This window comes from Nyctibius grandis, chromosome 2, assembly GCF_013368605.1.
Source record: "Nyctibius grandis isolate bNycGra1 chromosome 2, bNycGra1.pri, whole genome shotgun sequence".
Classification (NCBI taxonomy): Eukaryota; Metazoa; Chordata; class Aves; order Nyctibiiformes; family Nyctibiidae; genus Nyctibius; species Nyctibius grandis.
The window spans coordinates 51,270,990-51,294,333 of record NC_090659.1 but is presented as its reverse complement, the minus strand read 5'-3'; the positions used below and the strand labels follow the sequence as shown (position 1 = coordinate 51,294,333).

At 37.5% G+C, this 23,344-nt stretch overlaps 1 protein-coding gene across 1 annotated transcript in view; it reads left to right on the top strand.

Moving 5' to 3' along the window:
• Positions 1-23,344, top strand: part of MGAT4A (alpha-1,3-mannosyl-glycoprotein 4-beta-N-acetylglucosaminyltransferase A) — an 85,183-nt gene that overhangs the window by 30,178 nt on the left and 31,661 nt on the right. Inside the window, exons 3-8 of the mRNA XM_068425043.1 lie at positions 1,730-1,897; positions 4,442-4,582; positions 6,601-6,734; positions 20,064-20,110; positions 20,707-20,820; positions 21,433-21,508. Coding sequence (XP_068281144.1) covers positions 1,730-1,897; positions 4,442-4,582; positions 6,601-6,734; positions 20,064-20,110; positions 20,707-20,820; positions 21,433-21,508 — 680 coding nt within the window. The remainder of the gene's footprint in view (positions 1-1,729; positions 1,898-4,441; positions 4,583-6,600; positions 6,735-20,063; positions 20,111-20,706; positions 20,821-21,432; positions 21,509-23,344) is intronic.

Below are 23,344 nucleotides of genomic sequence, written 5' to 3'. Positions count from 1 at the left end.
ACCATTTTCCCAGGAGAAATACAGAAGAGTTTAGCCTTTTCTAAGTGGGAAGAACAGAAGTACTAAAGTTTGCTTTCTATGTTGTACCATGAAGAAAGACAAGAAGGGAGACCTGATGCTACAGGCTGCTTCTGAGGCTGTCCACTGCTATAGAAGCCCTCAGTAAAACCTTGCATGTCCTTTGGTGGCTCACCTGTTCTTTCCTGTTTAGACAGAAATTAATAGGGATCTATATAAGCTATCATCACCCATTCATTTTGGGGAGGGGATATCATTTGCATACTCGAGTGTGGCATCTACACTAATACAATTCTATATTCATTTAGCTGTTAAATGTTTTGTAACCTTACTGTAACTAGTAGACATGGTTCCAAGCAATCTTTGATTTCTTTGGATATCATTGGCAAGTAAGAATGTCCTTCATGCCAGAAACTCAGGAAAATTTTCCTGGCCTTCTCAATACTGCTGACTAAAGCACCGAGTCCTGTTTCAAATAGCAGTCTGGATTCAGTTGTCAGTGTGTAGTGTGCCTAGACTGTATTGTGGGCCAGCATCTGTGTTCTGGGTTTGTTGACACAAAAGCAATAAACCATTTGGTTTTAATGAAAAAGGAAATAAGGCTGGCAAGGGAGATGTTTTAAGAGGCAATGAACTATGTTTTTATTTTTCTGTCTTCAAAACAGAGGGCATTTTAGCTAATTATGTTTTCTAAATGTAGTCAGAACAGCACATCCCAACTACAAAAAGAAAACAAATGTAAATTGAAAGAAGTTGGAGGAAATGCAGCATTATTAACACGGGAAAGTTGATTGTAATTCCTTTTTTACTCCATGTGTTACTGTAATGTAGCAACATTCAAATTGCTTGCAAAATTCTACTTCCCTACCATTGCAATACTAAAAGGCTAGGAATGGATAGGTAATTAGCAAAAAAGATATGTCTATAGATGACAGCTGTGTGTTTGGAATATTGATTACAAGGTATAAAATCACTTAAGATACTCCAGTCTGTATCTGTAAATCGGCTGAAGGAGAGTGATGATGGTGAGCAGGAGATTCGGGGAAAAGGCCAACAGGAGGAAGGAAACATGTGCAAACCAGAGATACTTATTTTGCTGGGTGGCAAGGGCATAGGCAACACATCAGCAAATGAATTTGGGTTTTTCCGTCTCCCTTTTGGTCTTCTTTCAAAGAATACACGTATGCATCTACATTAGCAGGTCTTTGATCAAAATTTTGTTCTTGCAAGCACTGACAATACCATTAAGTTAAAACTTGGGTTTGAAATTAGCACGTCTGAAATATTGTCAAATTCCACTCGTTCTTATAAAGTATTCAGATGGGGCTTTCAAAGGCATAACCTGCGCTTTTGTAAGGTACCGCTCCTATTGTGCTTCTTAAAAGATCTGTGGGCATCTGTTCCAAGAAAAGATTTAGAATTGCCTTGTGATGCTGAGTAATGGGGACTGAAAAGTTGCCTCTGTCTGCAGCTATGGTGAGGGCCGTACCCCCCTCAATGCCTGCTTTGCATCCCTGTCTGGTGCAGCTCGTTCTTCCCTCTGTGTGCTGCGTAAATGCTAATGTGCCTAACTTGGGTGGGATTATGCTGGGCTGTGCCCTTCTTGGTTGGATTTCAGATGCTGCATAGCTGAGCAGTCCCTGACCCTCGTTGGACCTGTCTGTAGGTGTTTGTTTCCAAAAATAACGAGGATCATCTTTTTTCTCTCTAGAAAAGTTGATTGCATATCAACGGGAATTTCATGCTTTGAAGGAACGTCTTCGTATAGCTGAGCATCGCACTCTGCAACGCTCTTCTGAGCTGAATGCTATCTTGGAGCAGTTCAGGCGTGCAGTAGCAGAAACAAATGGGAGTAAGAATGCAATGAATAATTTTTCAGGTACATACTGTGATTGAGCTATTGTTTATAACTGTGCACTACTAATATCTCTTCTTATTACTATAGAATAAGAAATTATTACCAAGAAAGCCAAATGAAACTGTTCAGCAGTGCAAATAAAGAATGTGTAATACATTATATCTGGTGGGGATTTTTTTGTTTTTTTTCCAATTTCTGTTCTTAATGATCCACCCACTCTTCATTCTTATGACTTTAGGGACTGAATACTTATTGCACACCTAGCTCCAAAAGTTTGGAACTTCTGATTACTTATTTAACATACTGAATGTATTTTGACGATAGTTTATGTCACTTTTTAAATAGAGCTTGAGGGGAAAGGTGAGCAAACAGAAGAAACAGATGAACTTGAAGCAATTAAAATATGTTTAAAAGTCATCTGGAAGATGTAAAAACATACAGGCTAAGGTATTGGTTATGATTTGTAAAATGTAGAGGTAATGTCCTTTTTAATGACTAGTGATTGAATGGTAAACTGGTAGTTTTTACCCATTTTGGAGGCTGATGCTCAAGTTTACCAAGAGCTGTGTTTGGCAATATTAGAGAATGCCTTTGCACTACTCACCAGATTATTGAAGCTAGCTTTTAAAATCACACTATTACTGTTTTGGTCACTCTGATTTTTCTAGATGGAAAATGAATAACAAATAAATATAAGCTTTCTGTCGAGATATCTGATTCGGTAGGTTGCGGAAATTTCAGTGTATTGGCCTAATGAGGAATATAAACACAAAGAGTTTTGCAAATAAAAAAACTGGATCAAGCTTTTTGAATCTGTTGTCAATTTGCATTTGTGCTATGGGTTACTAATTTCTATAGAAATTTTTGTTAAGAGGGGTGGGGATGGTTGTTATAGGCCCTCAGTGCTGGTGTTAATGATGAGTTGCTCTGTCTGACACTAATGGCCTACCCAGTCTGATCTCTGTAGTTCCCTGGATCTCCAGGAACAGTGTGGATAAAGGTTACGTTTAACGTAGTCTGTGACTTGTCTTCCTATTCTGTGTGTATATTTTTGCTGTTAAAGTGAACAACCATAGAAGTCAAGTAATTTTGATACTGGATTTATGATTAAGTTATTAACACATTTATTTCTAAAAATGAGTTAACTTGCTTATGGACAATATAGTTATAGAGAGTTGTTATCTTCTGATGCAGCTGAAGTTACTGATTCACATCTTTAACATTCTACCATGTCTGGATCCCAACTGGGACACCCTCTTTTTGCCATGTGGAGCCATGATGGGAAGTCAGCTGAAGTCTGAGTTCTTGAACTTTTGTGCTCAGAACTTAGTATTAGATTTTTATTAAGTTCAATGTACTTAAGTATACATAGTACTATGTAGTATTTGCTATCTTTGAAGCTGAAAGAATGACAGTTTTTTTATGTAAATCGTTATTCATTCATAGAAAGAGCTGCCATACTTTTGACAGAATTTTTTAGCCCAGCTTTTGCAGTTGAAGTTAAAGGAAATGTTAGCATGAAAAGTAAAATATACCTGTATTGGAATCTATCAAAATAAGCATCTCTACTTATGGCATCTATTTACAAAGCTTTTTTGCAAGATTATAAGTGGTTAGGAATTTAGTTTAATCAAAAAATAAATATTAAAAAACCCCAACCAAACCAAAACCCACAAAACCCTTCTGTCTTTGTAGAAGCTACATTCAGAATCTGAGAGGAATGACATTTATGGCAGTACTTTTCTCACTTCTTCACAATTCAGTTTTATCTTGTGAAACACTGAATACAGTTTTTTACTTAACTTGGTATTATAAAGGTCCATATGCTATCATATTTGTTGTTTGAAATAAGAGTTGTTTTCACACTTGATGTAAGAAAATCAACATGCACAGCAGGAGAATTTAAAAACTGTTATTTGCAACTTTGAGAGCCACCTGGACATCCTGAGAGGCAGTTACTCTAGAAAGAGCAAGAATTATTTTAAGTACTCTAATGGCCTAGATTTAATTCATTAGCATTTATTTCATTGCAGAAATACTCAAAATCTACATTGTATATTTAATGCCTTTTTTGTTTTGTATCTGTATACGCAGTGTATTCCAATATATATTTGTAGCTTTGCAAGGTGATTTGCAGTAACATCACTACATGGTGATAAGCTCTGTAAGCATAAGTAAAATATAATCTAGGTGAATAAGCCTCCCATTTTGATTCATTGGAAAAACAAACAAACAAACAAAAAACAAACAAAAAAACCCAAAACCCTGAATAAATGAAGCATTCTTTACTTCTGTGATTACACACTAAGTCTTATGTGATCGTGTAAGTATTAGCTACATCTATAGCAAAGTTACTGGGTAGAAAATAATCTCGGCCATCATTTATTTAAAAAATTAAAATGAGAAAAGACTTCCTTTGTACACAAGATATAATTCCTCAGTAAAATGCATCATTTGTTCTGTTTTTTTCAGTTAGGACCAAGCTTGGAATTTTGTGCTCTTTACCACTGCGTAAACCTTAATGTTATTTGTTTTCTGTATTACTGATTTCATGTATGTTTGCAGATGAGACACTGAAATTGTTAAAAGAGCTAACAAGTAGAAAATCTCTTCAAGTGCCAAATATCTATTACCATTTGCCTCATTTGTTGAAAAATGAAGGAAGCCTTCAACCTTCTGTGCAGGTTGGCCTTGGAAGGACAGGAGGTATGCTGATACGGTGGTTTTTTTATGTTTTATATCTGGAGGACTTTCTAGTTTTAGTAATATAATTTACTGCATTACTTGGTAGATCAAGGACATCTCATTTAACTTGTGTGATACTGATATCCCTTAGAATTCACACTGAATCCAAGATGAAAGGAGTTTGGCTTCAGCTTTGCTCTTTTTGCATAATCTCAGTCACACCCCATGTCACGTTAACGTACACGTTAAGAAGCATTTAGTTTGGATGAATTTTTTGTAACTAAGGAAAAGGGAACAAAGCTCAAGTGTTACAGATTCTGAAGTGCTAATAGACATATCCCTTTGGCCTTTCAGATTTGTGGGGCAACCATGCATGGATATAATTATTTTAGAGTTGATGTTTCTGTTTTTTTGAACAATATATTTCAAGGTATACCTTAGAGTTGGGAGACCTAGGATAATCAGATATAATTGCATAAATAAAATGTGGACATTCATTGGAGGGGAAGAAAAAAAATCAGTGTTGTGCTGCAATACTATTTTTCTGTGTTTTTTTTTTTTTTTTCTAATCCTCACAAATTCTGAGCTTTGGTCATTAGGATAGCTCTGTGGAATCCCACTCTTGGAGCTCGAGAAAATAAATAGCATAAAGCCCAGCCAAGCTGATGTACCTCAAAGCGTGTGTGTGTGTGTCTCTCTAAGCCTGAAGGCCCCACCAATGAATCCTTGTTTCTGTGTGCCATCTGACTTGAATGGCTTGTGTTATTGTCCACTAGGCCTTTCTTTTTTTCTTCTCTCCCCCTCCTTGCTTTTGAAAGAAGCATTAGTTACTCCTGGCCTGTTTTATTTTTTCATTACTTCAGTAAATTTGATTGCTCCTTCTTTTAACAGAAGGCACGCCTGCGTGACAAACGTGTGGGCTCAAGCCATAGGGTTATTTTTCCGACTATAAACACCATTTATTTCAGTGTTGTTATTCAGGAAGGAAAAGGCTCATATTCCTTCATTGTTTTAAGTGAAGCCTGTATTATATCCCACTGGGAATATATGACGAAAGTTTGAAATTACAAAACAGAAATTGGAATCAGGTTTATTTAATTAAAAGAGGGAGGAAATTATGAGTTAAAATTATTTTCCCATCTTCCCCTCTCCTGGTCACTGTGCTTTTTGAATGTTTGTTTTAAAAATTCAGAGCTTGTTAATGTGTAGTTGCTAGGCGAAGCAGACTCTGTAAGGAAGGATAAGCAACGTTTTTAATAGTTGTTTGCTTTTATATATTTATGATGTGGTAAATGATTTCACACAGATGGCTCAGAATGCTGGTGCTGACTTGACGATGTCTTTATCTTTTTACTGTATTCCTGCTGCTATCTGCTGTGTTCCTAGTAGGTAGCCACCCCTGGGTGGGGTGCATAAGAAAGACTATGGGGAAGTTAAGGAACACAGGAATCAAAAGGCCAGCTGAAAGGTGGTGTTAAAAGCGTTGTAGCTGGGCCTAGATGGCTTTGCATTTGAGGTGCTTTTAACAGGGCTAAGAGATTTCAGTGAGGAATTTCTGGGCAGTCCTGATGACCTGGACCTGTTTTTGTAGAAGAACCCAAATCAGGTGCAAGGAAAGTGACAGAGTTTTTTTTCAACAGTGTCACATTTAACTTCTGAGAAGTTAAATACTTGAGTTGTGAAGAATGGTTATGCAAATTTGAAAATAAAACTAAGTTAGGGAGTTTAATCACTGTATAAGTCTTGGTGCACCTTATCTGGTTAATACCATGGCTGTTGATTATTACCTATGCACCAGGCCGGCATGTCTAGGATTACTTTTTTGTGTTTGCTGTGTTTGCTCTGAGTGTTGGTGGTGATTGTATTAATCGTGTTCCTGATGATGGGTGGTATATTTTTAAACTATTTTTAATTACTGTTATCTCCATCTTTTAACATTTTGCATTTCTTAAGCAATGCTTTACTATGAGGTAAGATTTTTGTTTTCTGTCTCGTGTATGAAGTCACTGAAAATGCATTTCTGGTTTGTTTGATTTCAGTTTCCATTGTAATGGGAATACCTACAGTGAAAAGAAAAGTCAAGTCTTACCTTACAGAAACTCTCCACTCCCTTATTGATAAGCTGTCCCCTGAGGAAAAACTGGATTGTGTTATGGTTGTCTTTATAGGAGAGGTAATCACTTAAATATTTTTATACAATTTCTAACCTACCTTTAATTACAAGTAACACTCCTTTCAGGAATTGATGAGGATCTGCTTTTTCTTCAAGATGTAGACTGATGACTGTCTTCTCCTTCCATGTAAAGGACAGTGTCAGTCTTGTGTTTCTGAGAGAAATGATCCTGAAGAGCCCAGCGTTTTCTATTTATTAAGGGAATAGTGGACACGGATTCGGTAGACTGGTTGTTTTGCGAATCTTCTGATGCTTATACCTGGTGACAGAGATGTACTAATTACCATATTCCTTCAACATCAAAATAATGGCTAAGGTACTCTAGTGTTGTAGGGGGAATTCTTCCCGTTCTCTTTATGCTACTGCTGAGTCCTTCCTCAAATGAGTGCTGCAGTTTGAGATGTTAGGCACAGATTGTGACTGATTTTATTGTCTGGACAGTGTGGATGTTGTAAGTCCAGACTTCCTTAATGGATTAATTCAGTGTTCAGTTGGACAGTTTGGTCAGTTTGGCTCTGATTTAGGGGAAATGAAATTTAGGAAAATGATAGAAGGCTTTCAGAAATAATTCTGTTGGCTGCTAGGAATTATGTGTACTTATTTTGGTCTGTATATTTTTCTCAAAAGTCTGACTTGGAGAGTGGGAAATTGGTATATGTGTTTGACCTTCATCCATCTAACCATATAGTGCTATACTGAAATGGTGTTTTGAGTCCCACAGATGAAAATTCGAATCACAGAATCACAGAATCAACCAGGTTGGAAGAGACCTGTGGGATCATCGAGTCCAACCGTGCCCTGACACCACCCTGTCAACTAGACCATGGCAGTCTTTTCTAAGTGCCATGTCCAGTCTTTTCTTAAACACATCCAGAGACGGTGACTCCACCACCTCCCTGGGCAGCCCATTCCAATGTCTAATAACCCTTTCTGAAAAGAAATTCTTCCTAATGTCCAACCTGCAACGCTACAGGCTGGGGGAAGAGTGGTTATAAAGCCGCCCGGCGGAAAGAGACCTGGGGGTGCTGATCGACAGCCGGCTAAAAATGAGCCAGCAGTGTGCCCAGGTGGCCAAGAAGGCCAATGGCATCCTGGCCTCTATTAGGAATAGTGTAGCCAGCCGGTCTAGGGAAGTGATCGTCCCTCTGTACTCGGCACTGGTCAGGCCGCACCTTGAGTACTGTGTCCAGTTCTGGGCCCCGCACTTCAAGAAAGATGTTGAGGTGTTGGAGCGAGTCCAGAGGAGGGCGACCAAGCTGGTGAAGGGTCTGGAGGGTCTGACCTAGGAGGAACGGCTGAGGGAGCTGGGGTTGTTTAGCCTGGAGAAGAGGAGGCTCCGAGGTGACCTTATTGCAGTCTACAACTACCTGAAGGGAGGTTGTAGTGAAGTGGGAGTGAATCCTCTAGTTATAACTGTGAAAACAGTTTTAATGCTGTGAGCCTTTGTCCATTCAGGGATATGAATCCGTGGAAAATCAGATAGGCATTTTAATACTTCTAGTTCTATTATCAGCACATTTTAAAGCTTTCCTTGAAAAGTTTGTAAACTTTTTACCTGTACCCGAGAACTGATTCTTATGGTTTTCTAATATAAATTGCTTTGTTTTCTTTTTTCTTGACAGTCATTCAAAAACTGTCTGTCTAGATAGATACTGCTTTTCTGCAGAAAATGCTCATAAAACATCCACTGGTTGAGAATATCAAGAGAACAGAGTTCATTCTGAATTGCTAGAACGCTGGGTTTTTCTTCCCTGTGTTAGTTGGAGTAATTTTATTGCCTTTTAGTGTGGCTTCGTTTCAGGGTTTAAAACTGAAGTTTCATTTTGTTTTGTTTAAGGAGGTCTGAGCTATGAAGAACCGTCTGTTATCATTGGATTGTCTGTCTTCTGCAAAACTTTTAGGAGTGAAAAGAATCCACACTGTCCTCAAATGCACAAGTTTCTCTTGTTGCTTTAGGCAAGCCATATTGCTATACCCGAGTTTTCCATAGCTAAATAACTTTCTTCCTTTGAGGTGGTGTGATACTCTCTTTCATCTTGGGAATGATTCTATAAAAGTAACAGTGAAGGAACTGAACATTTTAACGTGAGAGCTGTGGCATCTGTGCCCAAGGAAGATTGTGTGGTTTGCTCCACAGTGTGGGATACTGTTACCCTCTGTATCTTACCTCTGTACCTATCTATTTGAGAGCAGCACTGTGTGCTTACTCACACATCTGCTATGGGCAGTGCAAGCCATGAATGTCTGGGAAAATTTGAAGAACGTAATTTTAATTTCTTGTCCTGTTATAACAATTCCTTACATTTGCATTTCTTTTTCTTTACTCCATCCAATTTTATGTCTTCCCTGCTTTACTATTTCTTTGACCATGTTTTATATTTTCTTAAGTTCACTATCTTATAGTTTGTTTTATAATTGCTACAGGGAGCTCTTTCAATGAATAATATGGTACAGTAAATACTTCATCCTGAACTGTACTGTTTTTTTTTTCTGAGTTATGCTGTATATTTCAGCTTGCTTCTGCAAGATGAAAAGCGTAGGTTTATTAAGCATTTTCTCTGGCTATTTGAAGGAAGGTCTGCTCCCCTGGTGGACTTATGTTTCTCCTTAAACAAGAAGAAGGACTTTAGCTTTTAAAATAACTTTGTATGTGGGCTTTCCTAGCCTAAAGTATGTTAGACTATTTGTATCATTAACGTGTGCATTAATGAAGGCTTATTTAAAAATACATTCGAACTTTGACCAACTATGCTTGTGTTAAAAATGATGGCAAAAGTTTCTGAAAAAAGGTATGCCTCTGCTGAACATCTGTGCAGTTTAAGTACAGCAAGAAATTGTCATAGTGTGAGGTTAGGTAATTTTGCTAATAAGCTACAGACAAGTGCTTTGTCTATAGCTTGTACCAACAAAAAAAAGTACAGGACTTTACAAAATGTTTTTTACAAGAGAATTATATGAAAAATGGTATTTTAAAAGGATTTTAGTATTTTCTTGATGAATTTAATTGAGAAATCAAATTGACAGCGTTTAAGAAGCGTTGCTGGGAGCCATAGTTATGGACTGTAATCTCTTTGTGCTAAGTGCTCTTGTTTAATACTGCTATTTTATTTAGCAGTTCAATCTCACTCCTTTCTTGTAAATTTGACTTTTTTACTAGGAAACAAGTTGAAAATTAAGGCTAATGGCCTTCTGCAAACAGCATGAGCAGTGTAAACAGATGAGCTAGAAAATATAGATGCATTATGGTTGCTAAATAGAGATTTGCATATTCATTTACTGTATGGATATTTCTCAGTAATGTAATTATACACAGTAAATTTCCATACTGGAAGTTCAAGGAATTCTAAAATATCTCAGCTGATGTCATATCTAATCACCAATTTAGATAATTACTAGAATTGCTTGACAGTAAACTGTGCAGTTGTCCCAGTAACTGACATATGTCTATGTTAAAATAACTTTATTGCAGAATTATTTGCGGATGACTAATAAATAGGCATGATTCATTATACCTCTGAACTTAAAACTCTTTTTATTCCCCTTCACTATGTAGCTAGCTCATTAGGCTCATCAGATGACGTGAAACAAGCAATTCAAATCTCATAAACCTGCTCTGTATGAGAACTTGCTTTCAGAATAAACTATAGACTCTGGGTTTAAGAAACTATGAACTCCAGATTCAAATGGTTGTCTAGTATTTTTATTTAATAGGGTTTGTAATTAACATGGTTTTGAAGTACTTTACATCATCATAGTGGAACAACAGACATATATATATATATATGCACACACACACTACTGAATATGAGAGAAATTAAAATACTTTTCTGGTATCTAAACAATTTTTTTCCTTGTGGGGAGATCTCATTTACCTTGAAGAAAATGCATCTTAGACTTGTTCTAAATATATCACAAATTATTGTCAGTCTACTTCATTAATCAGTGACTGCACTTAGCACAGTCTTTTGTACAAGCAGTAATCAGTGTATATTGGAAAGCATACAAGCCCTTGATTTGACCAAAAATACCAGAAAGACAAATCATTTCAGTAAGAATCGGAAGACGCTACAGGTGTGCAGAAGCATTTTGCTAATTCTCTACACTAGTGATTACATCTGACTAGGCAATAATTGACCAGCCACTTGTTCTTGGAGCACTAGTCCATGTGTTATACTTTCTTGCATATTGCTTATTCAAATCTTACTCTGTTGTTTCATGTATATACAATTCACTTAGGCTAGAAAAATTTGCATATCTTGAATATCTTTTACTGTTAGAGTATCATCTCTTTATAAAAAGTGGCTGATAAATTAAAAGATGTTAATCTTCAATAGTGTTCTCTGTTCTCCTTTTGTGGAGAATCTTTTTTTCTTTATTATTTCTTTGGAAAAGTTTCTGTACTGGTTGGGTCAGTGTGACCCAAGTACCCAGGAAGGTAGCATCCTGTGAGCTGGTCCAAACAAAGCCTTAGCAAATTAAGCAATGAGCGCACAAACTGGGTCAAACCTTGCTGAATCTGTTTTGGATGTATTAACATTGAAGTGCAATATGGAAAACTTCTCCAGCAAAATAAGCAAGACTGTATTTTTACTTGTTCTTGCTCTGGGCCTGAATTACAGATCTCTTGATGGAAAACAAAGGAGTATTTTTTCTCTCTTGCTCTCAACCTGGATGTATTAGTGGCATCCCAGCTCAAGAGATGTTCCATGCTCTCTGCTAATTGTTGAAAACTTGAGAGCTGCCCCTTCCTGGAGCTGCCCTGGATTAGTGTATTCCTAGTCCTCAAAAGATCTGACTGCACATCTTGAGTTGGAGAAAGACCAATAGATCTTAGCATATACATCCATATGTATCTATGTAATATATATATATGTTTTTTAAAAAATCAAAGCTAGCCAAGGCTGTTGTGCTAAATGAGACATTATCTTCACCAGGTAATTTTAAAGGCCTTTGTTTTTGATATCTCACTCAAAACTGGTCAGCTTCTCAAAACACAGCTTCTAGGTATACTGCCAGCTCTTGTATCTAAAAGGGTAGCTTGGCCTGTCAGTGAGAATTTGAGATATTGAAGCTGCTGTTGCCATCCCTGCTTCTTTGGCACCTGAGCTTTGGTACCCACAGAGTCTGGACTGCTGATACTGGGTGCTATCGTAGGATTTTACGCCTCTCTCTTAATGGCAATGACTAGCAAAGTTTTTATATGGGATTAAACCAGGGATAAAAATCTTTCTTAGATCTAAGAAAAGGTCCTTGACAGGATTTGAAAAATTCCATGTACCTGAGAAAAATTTAGTATCTCAGCACAAAAATAAAATTCAGGATTGTGCCTTTTTCTCAAGCCCTAGACTTGAATGACTGAAATGCTTCACTATCTGTAAAATATGTTCTGAGGTGCACCTGGGCTGCAGTAACTATCTGATGATAGTAAGGGAACATCACTTAGTAGACAGAGTTGTGTCTGATCTCTTTGGTAACATCTATTTGTGAAATGGAAAGTAACAGTAATAATCTTATTTCAGAAGCATTGTAGCAGGTGACTTCATACCTGGATGATTGACTGAATTGACACTTTTGAGTTTTGGACAACACTATCAAGTTTTGCTACTGTGGTCTGCCTTGGCCTAAAGATAATGAGGACAAATTCCTTCTGTCCTCCAAATAAAGAACACTTATCATAGAAGGGTGCTTTTGACTGTACACAGCAACCACCTATCATCTTCCGGAAAACAAAGCATCTAGACCTTTTCAACTATTTACAGGCTCACCCAAGGACAAGAAAAAGCTTCCCCAGGTTGCCAGGCCACATATGCTGCTTTCTTTCAGACTCTACAAACCAGGATTCATCTGTAATATGCACAAAACTAGTAGAAGGCTATATGACTCTAACACAACTTGCATTTGAATGTCCTGTTTTGAATTGTCCCTTGATTTTTTTTTTTTTTTTTTGTTCTGGTTGGCCTTCTTAAAAGCTAAACTTATTCTCTGATGTGGTGTTGTGGTTCACAGCACAATCCGTATGAACGTATGCCCTCACGATTGAGGAGTTGACGTGCAGGGCGCAAGGGTAGGGAGAAACCAGAGTGGAGTGGTACAATAATATACTTGTATTCCTGCTATTGCTGCCAAAGGCTTTGCATTGTGAAACCCTGTCCTGGACTGAATTGGGTTAATCACAGAAACGACTGGAGAGAGAAAGATATTTCTTGCCTGTGTGGTAGAGTGGGGACTTTCAGTAAGGGAGAGATGAAGTCATTAGCTCATGTAGGAGACAGAGGCTACATTTTGCTTATGTAACATTAGAGGGCTATGTTATTACAGTATTCTGCATTTCTGTTTTTTGCTTTGCATCTTGTTCTCATGTTCCCTGTATTTAACTTGGACTTGTTGCTTCAGATCTGAAAGCAAACACTGTAGTCCTGAAAATCAGTTTTTTTCATCTGCATTTGTTGAGCTCTAACAGATATTATTACCTTTTCACAGGCTTTATTTATATCCGTACACTATTGAACGACTGGAAACCACTGCTGTGCTTTTATTCCTTAAGGCTTTTTCTTCACTGCATAAATATCCCAAAATACTTCCAAATGCCACTTTAGTGGCTGCTTTTTCCTAAGTGAATTTTAATGCCTTGCATATAGGTAATTATATTCATACGTATTTTCACCATTTCAAGACAAATACACATTTGCTTTGCCTTTTCTGGAGACTGATCAATTTTAAATTGTTTGTTATTATTTAAAGTATATCGTAAAATTATTCCACCCCTATTCTGCAGGCATGATGAAAGATCAAATAAAATTGTGGAAATTAGTAAGCAATGAAATGACCACGCTTTGCAGATTAGCATGGTTGTTTCCTAGGAATTTTTCTCTTTTTTTGGAAGATATTCTTGAATGAGTTAAGACTTCTAGTAGATTTAATTTAAGAATTAAGATCTGGTTAATCTCACAACCTAGATAAAACACGTTGTTTAGAATGTACTGTGCAGTGAATGTCTGAATTTCCCCCCTCTTTCCCTGTAGCTTCTCTTATTGAATTTGTAGTATTTTGGTATTCTGCATCTTAATTTCCTTTCCTAGTGGCTTGTGAAAAAAAATCTTTGGAATTTTAGTGCCATCTTTGCTTCTATTTGCACGTCTCTTCCTAAAACTGACTCTTTTTGATAACTGAAATAGAAATTTAATCCAAACAGAGGTTTGGTCTGTTAAGGCAAGATCTGAGATTCAGAGAATCACTGAGATTGGAAGTGACCTCTAGAAGATCATCTAGTCCAATCCCCTTGCTCAAAGCAGAGTCAGCTACTGAAAACTTGTATGTTTTGCAGAGCTTTTCAATATGCATCTTGAAAATTATAGCTTTAAAAAAAGCTAAGGTTGCAAGTCAAACTTCCAGAACAAGAAAATGCTACAATTACATTGCTTGTGCACTGTATCATGGCATTCCATCATGTTTTACTTTCTTTTTTTTGTGATTTTGGTTTGTTTTTTTTTTTCCACCCCTTTTGGAGAACCTAATGTGAAAATGAAGTTTTTCACCAGCCAGGTGCCAATGTCGATCCATACAGTTTAATTTTTCATGGCAGCTCAAATCCTTGTAGCACTTTATATTGCTGAAGTCCAGTGTTTAGCAGTTCTGATCACATTGGGTGGACAAGTCATGGGAACTGGAGTAAGAGTAGTGCTTAGTGGCAAACTAAGGAAAACTTAATTTGTAATGTATCCAGTATCATGACGTGAGTTGTTGTCCATCTACAATGGAATGTAGATGTGTGACCTTCAAGGGTACTGTTTTTTCTTCTAGCAGTACCATGTCTTGGTACTGCTAGAGTACAAGACCATGTCTTGTATGGTCTGATGCAACGTGTTTGCGTGCCTGCTCTGCTTATGTGTCAGCCTGGCTCCAGCCCTGTTTGGACTCCCTGTTCTACTTGGTTAGATTTTACATATGTAGATTAGAACCAATTCTCAGTTTGACATGGTGATACAGGTGCAATCTAGGTGCCACTAAATGAAATTAAGAGGCAAAATCTAAAACAAAAGACAGTATTTTTCACTTGGTACGTAGCTAAATTGTGGACCTTGTTGCTACCGGATATTGTGAAATACAAGTGAGTAAATGGATTCTGAAATGAATCAAGCAAATTCACAAAGACCAGATGTAGGAGGAGCTATTGAATATAACGGTATGGATACCAGTCAGGCCTAGGAATTATAAACTGTTGATTACCGAGAACTTGGAGGTATATGAAGGGAAGGAAAGTGCATTCTGTACATAGCATTTATTGCACCCTACACTGCATTGGTGTGCCCCCACCTTGAGTATTGTGTGCAATTTTGGGTGCCTCAATATAAGAAGGACATCAAACTATTAGAGTATGTCCAGAGGAGGGTGACCAAGATTGTGAAAGGCCTTGAGGGCAAGTCTTATGAGGAGCAGCTGAGATCACTTGGCTTGTTCAGCTTGGAGAACAAAAGGCTGATGAGTGACCTCATTGCTGTCTAAAACTTCCTCAAGGAGGGCAGCGGAGTGGGAGCTGCTGATCTCCTCTCTCTGGTGACAGTGATAGGACACAAGGAAATGGAATGAAGCTGCATCAAGGGAAGTTCACGTTGGACATTAGGAAAAGGTTCTTCACTGAGAGGCTGGCTGGTCACTGGAACAGGCTCCCCAGGGAAGTGGTCACGGCACACAGTCTGTCAGAGGTCAAGGAGTGTCTGGACAATGCTTTTAGTCATATGGTTTAGTTTTAGGCAGTTCTGCAAGGAGTGTAGGGAGTTGGGCTCGGTGATCCTTATGGGTCCCTTCCAACTGGAGATATTATATGATTGCATCTTTTTTTTTTCTATCCATCTGCTACTGGCTAAGACAGTAGATAGACCTTTAGTCTAAAATGCCATGGTTTTCCTTACATTTTGAGAAACAGTCCACCTTTTGTCATTCTTGAAGATATGAAGTAGCTAGGATTTAACAGTACAAAAGGGTTGATTCTTAAAGCTAGAAATCTTGGTTTTGTCTGACAGTTGGCTTGCTGTTAATCAGAACTTTCTAACCTCTTCTTTTGTCTGCTATATATTCTACTACTTTGCTGTGCACACACTCACAAAAATCAATAAAAAAGACTGGAAAGTTCATTGCTGCTCTGGTTCTTTGTGTGTTTGTTATGAATAGCAATGTTTGTTCAGACAAACCTTAGAATAACTGCAAATTTGAAATGCAGCTTCACCTAAACTAGAGAAGGTACTTTAGAGAATTGTAGGGCAACATCTTATAAAAACTAAGGAAATATAAAAACTTATTTCACTGACAGTCTGAAACTTTAGTTTGTTCCACAATGGGCTCTCAGTTTTATTTTAGAGAGATTCATCAAAGCGCTCTATATGTGTGTCTCATCAAAATTGCTGATGTTGTCATGTTCACAGGCTTATGAAACTCCATAGATCTCATAAGCTAAAATTGTCTTTTCTTGCTAAAAGTTTAGGTAGGCTCAAGGGGATACTGGTGAGGTACCTTGAAGAGGAGTCTACTGAGGAATATTAAATACACAAAATCACATCTGTCACAGGAAGTAACCTGAACTGAAGGTAGTCAGAGCATGGATGGTAGCAGGAGGGAGTATTGTGTATGCTTGTTCTGTTCTTATTCTTTGCTATGTATCCGTTCATGGTTGCCACTGCTGGAAGCAAGATGCTGAGCTGGATCAAGCTTTGATCTGATCTGGTATGAATGAAGAAAGGAGGATGTCTCCCTCCAAGTGTTCTTACTTTCTCTCAGACATCAGTAATTTCGTATGACTAAGAAGAAAGAACAGGTGGTAAGATTTGAACTGCTGATACTGAAATAACCACCACTACTTACGCCTTTCATTAGTTCCCAGAGATCCACCCAACAGGATAAACTTGTTTGTAAGACTCCATGTGATTCATTGATAACATGCATCTTTGTGGCTGTCACAGTTAACTCTTTGGTTGTGGCCTATCACAGTTTTGCATTTAATCGCTTTAAAAGGACTAGTTCTTAAAACGTTCATTTTTGCTTCTTTTCCTTGGGTCCCAAACTCCTAGGGATTATTTAATATTCAACCCTAAGAGTTTTACTGTGGAAAAATTCTGGTTTTGTTATTGCCTTCTGATTTGGTAGTCAAAAACATTCATAGCTGTAGTCTTACAGCTTGTGCTGCTTTGGTCGGGATCACCAGTGACATTTCCTTGCAATAGTTGCAAGCAGCACTGATACCATGAAACAGAATCTAAGTTCATCGTAGCTGCCCCAGAGTCAACCTGGTATCTGCCAGATGATCTTCACCGAAAGCCTGAAGAACAGTTACTCTTCATCTTTCATGGATGACTTCCTTTTGATTAATCTGTATTTGTCTTGTCCTGTTTAAGGTTCTTGGAGAAGACAAGGGCATTACTCCTTCATGTTATATATAGTTCATAATTATTTTCAGCTGCTGCGTGTCCTGCAGACTGATAAAGAGGACCTTAGGTCTTATTTTGTCAAGGCAGTAAATGCTTTCTTCCTCAAAAATGAGGAATAGATTTTGGTCAATAATGGATTTTTTTTTTTCTGTCACTTTTCAGTTACTAGCTGAATTTATTGATACTGCATGGAAGATCCTTAGGTTAGAGCAATTACCTGACTATTCCAGATTTCCTTCCGTTGCTATACTGCAAAGTTTTCTGTATAGTTCATTCTTCCCTTGGGTATGGTTACAGCTTGATCAAATTTATTGCGTGTTCTCATATTTATTTCATGAGGTTATGTGAAATAACTTGCAAGTGCCACTTCCCTGGGACACGTCCACAGCTGAAGGGTGTTGGCAAAGATCCCATTTAGCATTAGGCTGGGTAACAAGAGGAGTTGGTTGCCTCAGGAAGTTCTGATGTGGAAACATGGCAGTCAACCTGCTATCCTGAGGGGAAGAGTTTGCTGTTGAAATCCTGGTTCTGAATCTCAGATGCTGCTGGTAGATATAAACACAACTGCTTATTTAGAAATAATGGCAGGATATGAAGTTTTAAATGCCTTTGCTCATGTGAAAAATAGCATCAAATCTTTTAATCTCAATGTTCTTTTTCGTTCTAAAAGTGGCATCGCCTTTTGCGCTATGCTGATGCAGTGATTGTTGATTCAGAAGGAAGGTTACCTACTAAACCAGCAGTGGTATTTGCTGTATCTTGTACTCAGTGCAGCTATAGCAGACCATCTTGACTTTGTGTGACAGCAGCACAGACTACAATATGAGGTTGGAAGTCTACGGACTACATCTCTTTAACATGAAGCTATTGGGATTGCAGCTCTGACTGGGCAACTGCCAACCTTTTATGTGAGGGATGCAAACAAAGATGGGGAAGTAGGGGAAAAAAACCTGGTATTCCAGACTTTTTTTCTGATTGTGGTGCATTATGTACAAGTGTGTAAGGTTTTAAAAGCACTAGCAAGGCTTCATGGTACATCTGCAAAATAGGTCAAAACTGTTCACTCTAAGGAGACTTGCACTAAGGTACAGGCTTGTGACAAAACATATGCTTCTAACTGGGATGAAGTTCAGCATTTATTTTAATCTCTGGAATACTATATAGAAACTAGCTGTGTTTCTGCTTTGTATGTGTATGTATATATATTTTTATATATATAAATCTTGCATTTTTCTATGTAATTACAGCATGGACTGTTGAATAAATATTTGAGTTATTAATGCTAGGCTGGGTAATTGAAGTTTGGCAGGCCAACTGGAAGTTCAAATTGTTTGTCTTTTTCCTATGCTGACTAAACAACAATTTCTGTATTTTTAATGTTTAAAAGGTTTAAAAAAAAAAGAAAAATATAAATGTTTCGGTTAAAGATGGATATTCTAAAATTAATTTTATGTAGTCACTAGGTCACTGATTTGCAACTGTTATACACAGCAGAAAAAGTTATGTCTTAAACTCCATTCCAGTAATAAACTGTGTGTGAACAACCAATATGTGTATTTAAAGACTTAGTAATATATCAAGGTCCGTATGGACCTGTGAGTCTGCTTGTGTGGAACTCACTACAGCATGAGTTTTAAATAGTGAACATCTTATCTGCTTATTAGAACTTCTGCCCAGCACTAGACATAAAACTTATGAAGAAAATATGTAGGAAAAATTTATGACAAATGCTCTCTACTCACATGTTCTTGTAGTATTTAGAACCTGCTTTTGGAAGAAACCTCCTGTTGTCCTTTTTGGAAAAGTGTGCGTCACTGGCGTTATGTTGGATTTTATAAAAATAAATCTTTAAAAATAGGAATGGTGATTTTTAAGATCAAAGGGTAAGCACCTTTATCAAACAAGATTAGTGGTTCTATGGACATGCTTGGGAGGGTTTTATTCTGTGTGTGTATAATCCTTTAATGATAATCTGCATTACAAATTCATCAGAAAAAGTATGAACTGTTCCTTTGTTTCCAGCATTTCAAAGGCAGCTATTTCTGCAGAATCCTCATGAGCCACCAGAATCTGGGTTGATTTATAGACTGTAAATTTTCTTTTGAAAACTGAAGATTAGGATTTTCAGTCACATTTATGAATTCACAAACTCTCTTTTCCTGGAATGCATGTGTACAACCAAGTGAGCAGGTTGACTAATTGGCCAGTTCTGGCAAGTTGGGTGATACAGACTTTTGCAGAATGTCAAGATTTATATTTTAACCAACAAGGAATTTTTAGAATCTGTGCATCTTTAAGAACCATGTGATTGATAGGATTGATAATCTCTCAAATTTAATCTCGGATTCAAAAAGGAACCCTAGTCAGGAAACCAGCATGTTCGTTGCTGTCTGTGGTTGCGGCATCCACCCTTTAATTGCAGAGTTTAGGAGATGTATTTTTGAAAGAAGAGTGTGTGTTCAATGCCCTGTTTTCCAAGAAAATTTCCGTGGTAATATTTTCATATACATTATTATATAACAATATGAACTAGATGATCTTTAAGGTCCCTTCCAACCCAAACCATTCTATGATAACAATAATATGGAGTTCTTCCTACACAAACACTCAGTAATCATTTTGTCATTAAGAACAAGAGGTTGCAATAAAATACCAACAGTTGGATTTGTCTGTTAAAAGCAGATATTAAAGGCAAATATTATTTCCCTCTGTTTACAAAAAAAATTATTTCTTCTCCCATTAGACATAAGAGTTACATGTGTGATGTATTCTATATTACTCGGGTATCTTACACACTGAAATTGATTTTCAAGTACAGCTACCTCCAAGGTTTATTTTACTGGGTTCTTTCAAAATGTAGCTCCAAAACTGTTAAGTATTCTATTTGTTTTTTGTGTTTGTTTTTTTCCAGACTGATCTTGATTATGTTAATGGTGTTGTTGCAAGCCTGGAAAAAGAGTAAGTTGTAGTTTTAATGGGGGACTTCTTAGCTTATTGGTGGGTTTGCTTTTTGGTTTTTTCCTAAATCAGGTTGTGATAAGTAATAAGTAGTATTCTGGAAATACAAGATCATGCATTTTTGTTTCTTGCGGGTTTGGACTTTTGAACAACAAAGTAATAGATGACAAATTAAGGGATGGTGATTCAGTCAGTTAAATTGTAAAACAATAAATGGGATTAAATTATTTGGTACAACATAAACAGATGGGATTGGTTTAACATGAATGGAAATACGTGACATCTGTGTTAGGGAGTTGTATTCCATATGTTCAAAGAGAACTATAGAAAAAAAAATCACTAGGTTCTGAAAAAAAGAAAGGTAAAAGTGTTTAGAATCTACTTAGAATTCCGATTATTGGGCAAGAGGCTTATACTGCTCTGAAGAAGATGATAGGGAAAACAGTATTTTTTTTATATACTACTTTTATTTGACATGCCTCATTTGAATAAGTCATTGTTGTAACCAGACATCGTAACTGTACCAACAGAAGGCAAGGAGGAAGTCTACAGAACTCAGAATCTCTCATGTGACTTCAGGATGTTTCTATTGACAGGTTTTCTACAGAGATCAATTCTGGCTTGGTAGAAGTAATAGCCCCTCCTGCAACTTACTATCCTGACTTGACAAACTTGAAAGAGACATTTGGAGACTCAAAAGAGCGAGTGAGGTTAGTTTATTCTTCCAGATCTTTTCCCATCTCCTCCCACACCCACATTTCTGTTGTTTAAAACAGCAAGTGGGATGTGAATTCTTGAAATGTTTTCTGACTGTAATTCTTGAAAGTGTGGGGATGCTAAAAGTGCTGTGTGAATCCATCTCATTCCTATCTGCATGCTGTTCTGTGCCTGATCAGAGCCTATGCTATGCTTGGTTGAATTAATTTAGTATTAAATTTTGGGAGGAGAACTGAGACTTTATATACTTTTTTTCTGTATGTAGACTTTTTTGTTTACTGTTTTTCTTCCTGAAATGAAGTGTAAACCCCAGTAATTCCTGCTGAATTACCATATAGAATGCACATGTGTTTTTAGTGAAATGTCAGGTAGTTTTCATAAAATCAGATTCAAGTTAAACCAGTTTTATGTCTGTATAAAAGCATAAGGCAAAAGCTTTGTTTCTTTTCTTCAGACAGAGGATTTCCTGAGGGAGCAATGCCAAAAGCAGCTGTCTTAACATTTCACTAATATGCGTCATTCTTCATAGTGAGATTTACTTTGCATTGCCAGTGTATATTGAAATAACTTTTTTAGTAACCCTTAAGCTTTTAATTTAATTTCAGATGGAGAACAAAACAAAACTTGGATTATTGTTTTCTTATGATGTATGCCCAGAAAAAGGGGGTTTATTACATTCAGGTAAGTTCTCTTCTTTGTTTTGAGACAAGTTTTCAAATGAGTCTCCAGAAATTATGCTGTTGGATACATCAGAAGGACCTACACAGAACAGAGATAACTTGATTCCATGGTTGAAAGAGGGCATTAAGTATGGAGGTTACGGTATATGAGGAAGTAGTTTGTGGAGGACACTGTCTCTGAAGTAGAAAGTAATTTGTCCTATGTGACTTATTTTATCTTAAGGTGCTTAGTAAAAAAAGTGAAGGAATGCAGTCTTAACTACTGTTTTTACCTTGCCCCCTGAATGAGTTATCGTTGAGTCGCCTAGGCAAAAAACACCAGCATAGTTTTGAGTGGAAATCAAGCTAAAATCCATTTTTCCTTTCTTTTGAAGGCAAGTGCAGCATCACTTTAATATGACTGTTGTGTATAGATACATTTTCAATGTGCTGCTAGACTTGTTTTCTTTTTTCTTTTGTAAAGAGGTTTTTGAGAACAGAGTTAAGCAATTCTTCTTAAATTTGGTTTAGCTCAGAATTGTTCCTATCGTGTCTTGCTGCTTTGAAGTAGAAGCCTTACCTACAGGTACTCCAGATTTAGTGAGTAACTGCACTTATAATCTTTGTTTAGATTTTGAGACTGCGTCCTTTGGGTATAAAGACCCACTCATCTCCTCTAGTTTTTACAACGCTATGCTGACTGCTCTTGGAGACAACTCTCCTGGGAGCTGGACAGACAATAACATGAGATAGTCTTTTTGAAACTAAGCAGTCACACAAATATTCGTGCTAGCACAAGGGGGAGAGCATGAATGCACTGGGAGAAAGGACAGGAGAAGCAGGATCCTTAAAGCAGTGGCCTGCGCTTACTGTGAATTAAAGGGATTGTAGCACCACATCTTGGCAGTTCTGCTGCCCAGACTAGATGATTAGTTTGGACTGTGCACCTGGTCTTCTGTTGGACAGCTAAAGCCAGGTGAAATGAATGCCACCTCTGTAGACAACATGTCTCTTAGCTTCTTGTCTCAGAGGAGAAATTCTTTCAGTGCTGTTAGGTGCATGAGTAAAGAGAGTCATGTTTGCATACGAATAATACAGATACTCTACTTGTTCTAATGATGGTGTCACTTAGTCTAACATTATTTCATGGATTATTTTTCTCTGAAGAGAGAAGCTAGAAAAGCAATGTTCTGAAGTAATAAGTTGAGATACATTTGTGGGTTCTTACTAGAGAAAGATTCTGGATTAGTGTTGTGGTTTAACCCAGCAGGCAGCTAAACACCACAGCCGTTTGCTCACTCCCCCACAGTGGGGTCAGGGAGAGAATCAGAAAAAAGGTAAAAAATCATGGGTTGAAATAAAGAAAGCTTAATAGGACAGAAAAGGAAGCAAAAAAAATAATAATGATAAAAGAATATACAAAACAAGTGATGCACAGTGCGATTTCTCACCACCCACTGACCGATGTCCAGCCAGTCCCCAAGCAGCTGACGCTGCCCCCCGACCAGCTTCCCACGGTTTTATTTTTCAGCACGTTCAGCACAACATCATATGGTATGGAATATCCCTTTGGCCAGTTAGGGTCAGCTGTCCTGGCTGTGTCCTCTCCCAGCTTGTGCACCCCCAGCCTCCTCACTGGCAGGGCAGAATGAGAAGCTGAAAAATCCTTGACTTAGTGTAAGCACTACTCGGCTACAATTAAAATATCAGTGTGTTATCAACATTATTCTCATCCTAAATCCAAACCACAGTATTATACCAGCTACTAGGAAGAAAATTAACTCTCCTAGTCAAAACCAGGACAATTAGTTCTGCACTAATAGACAGACTGTGGTCCCTACAATCGTTATTTTTGGCT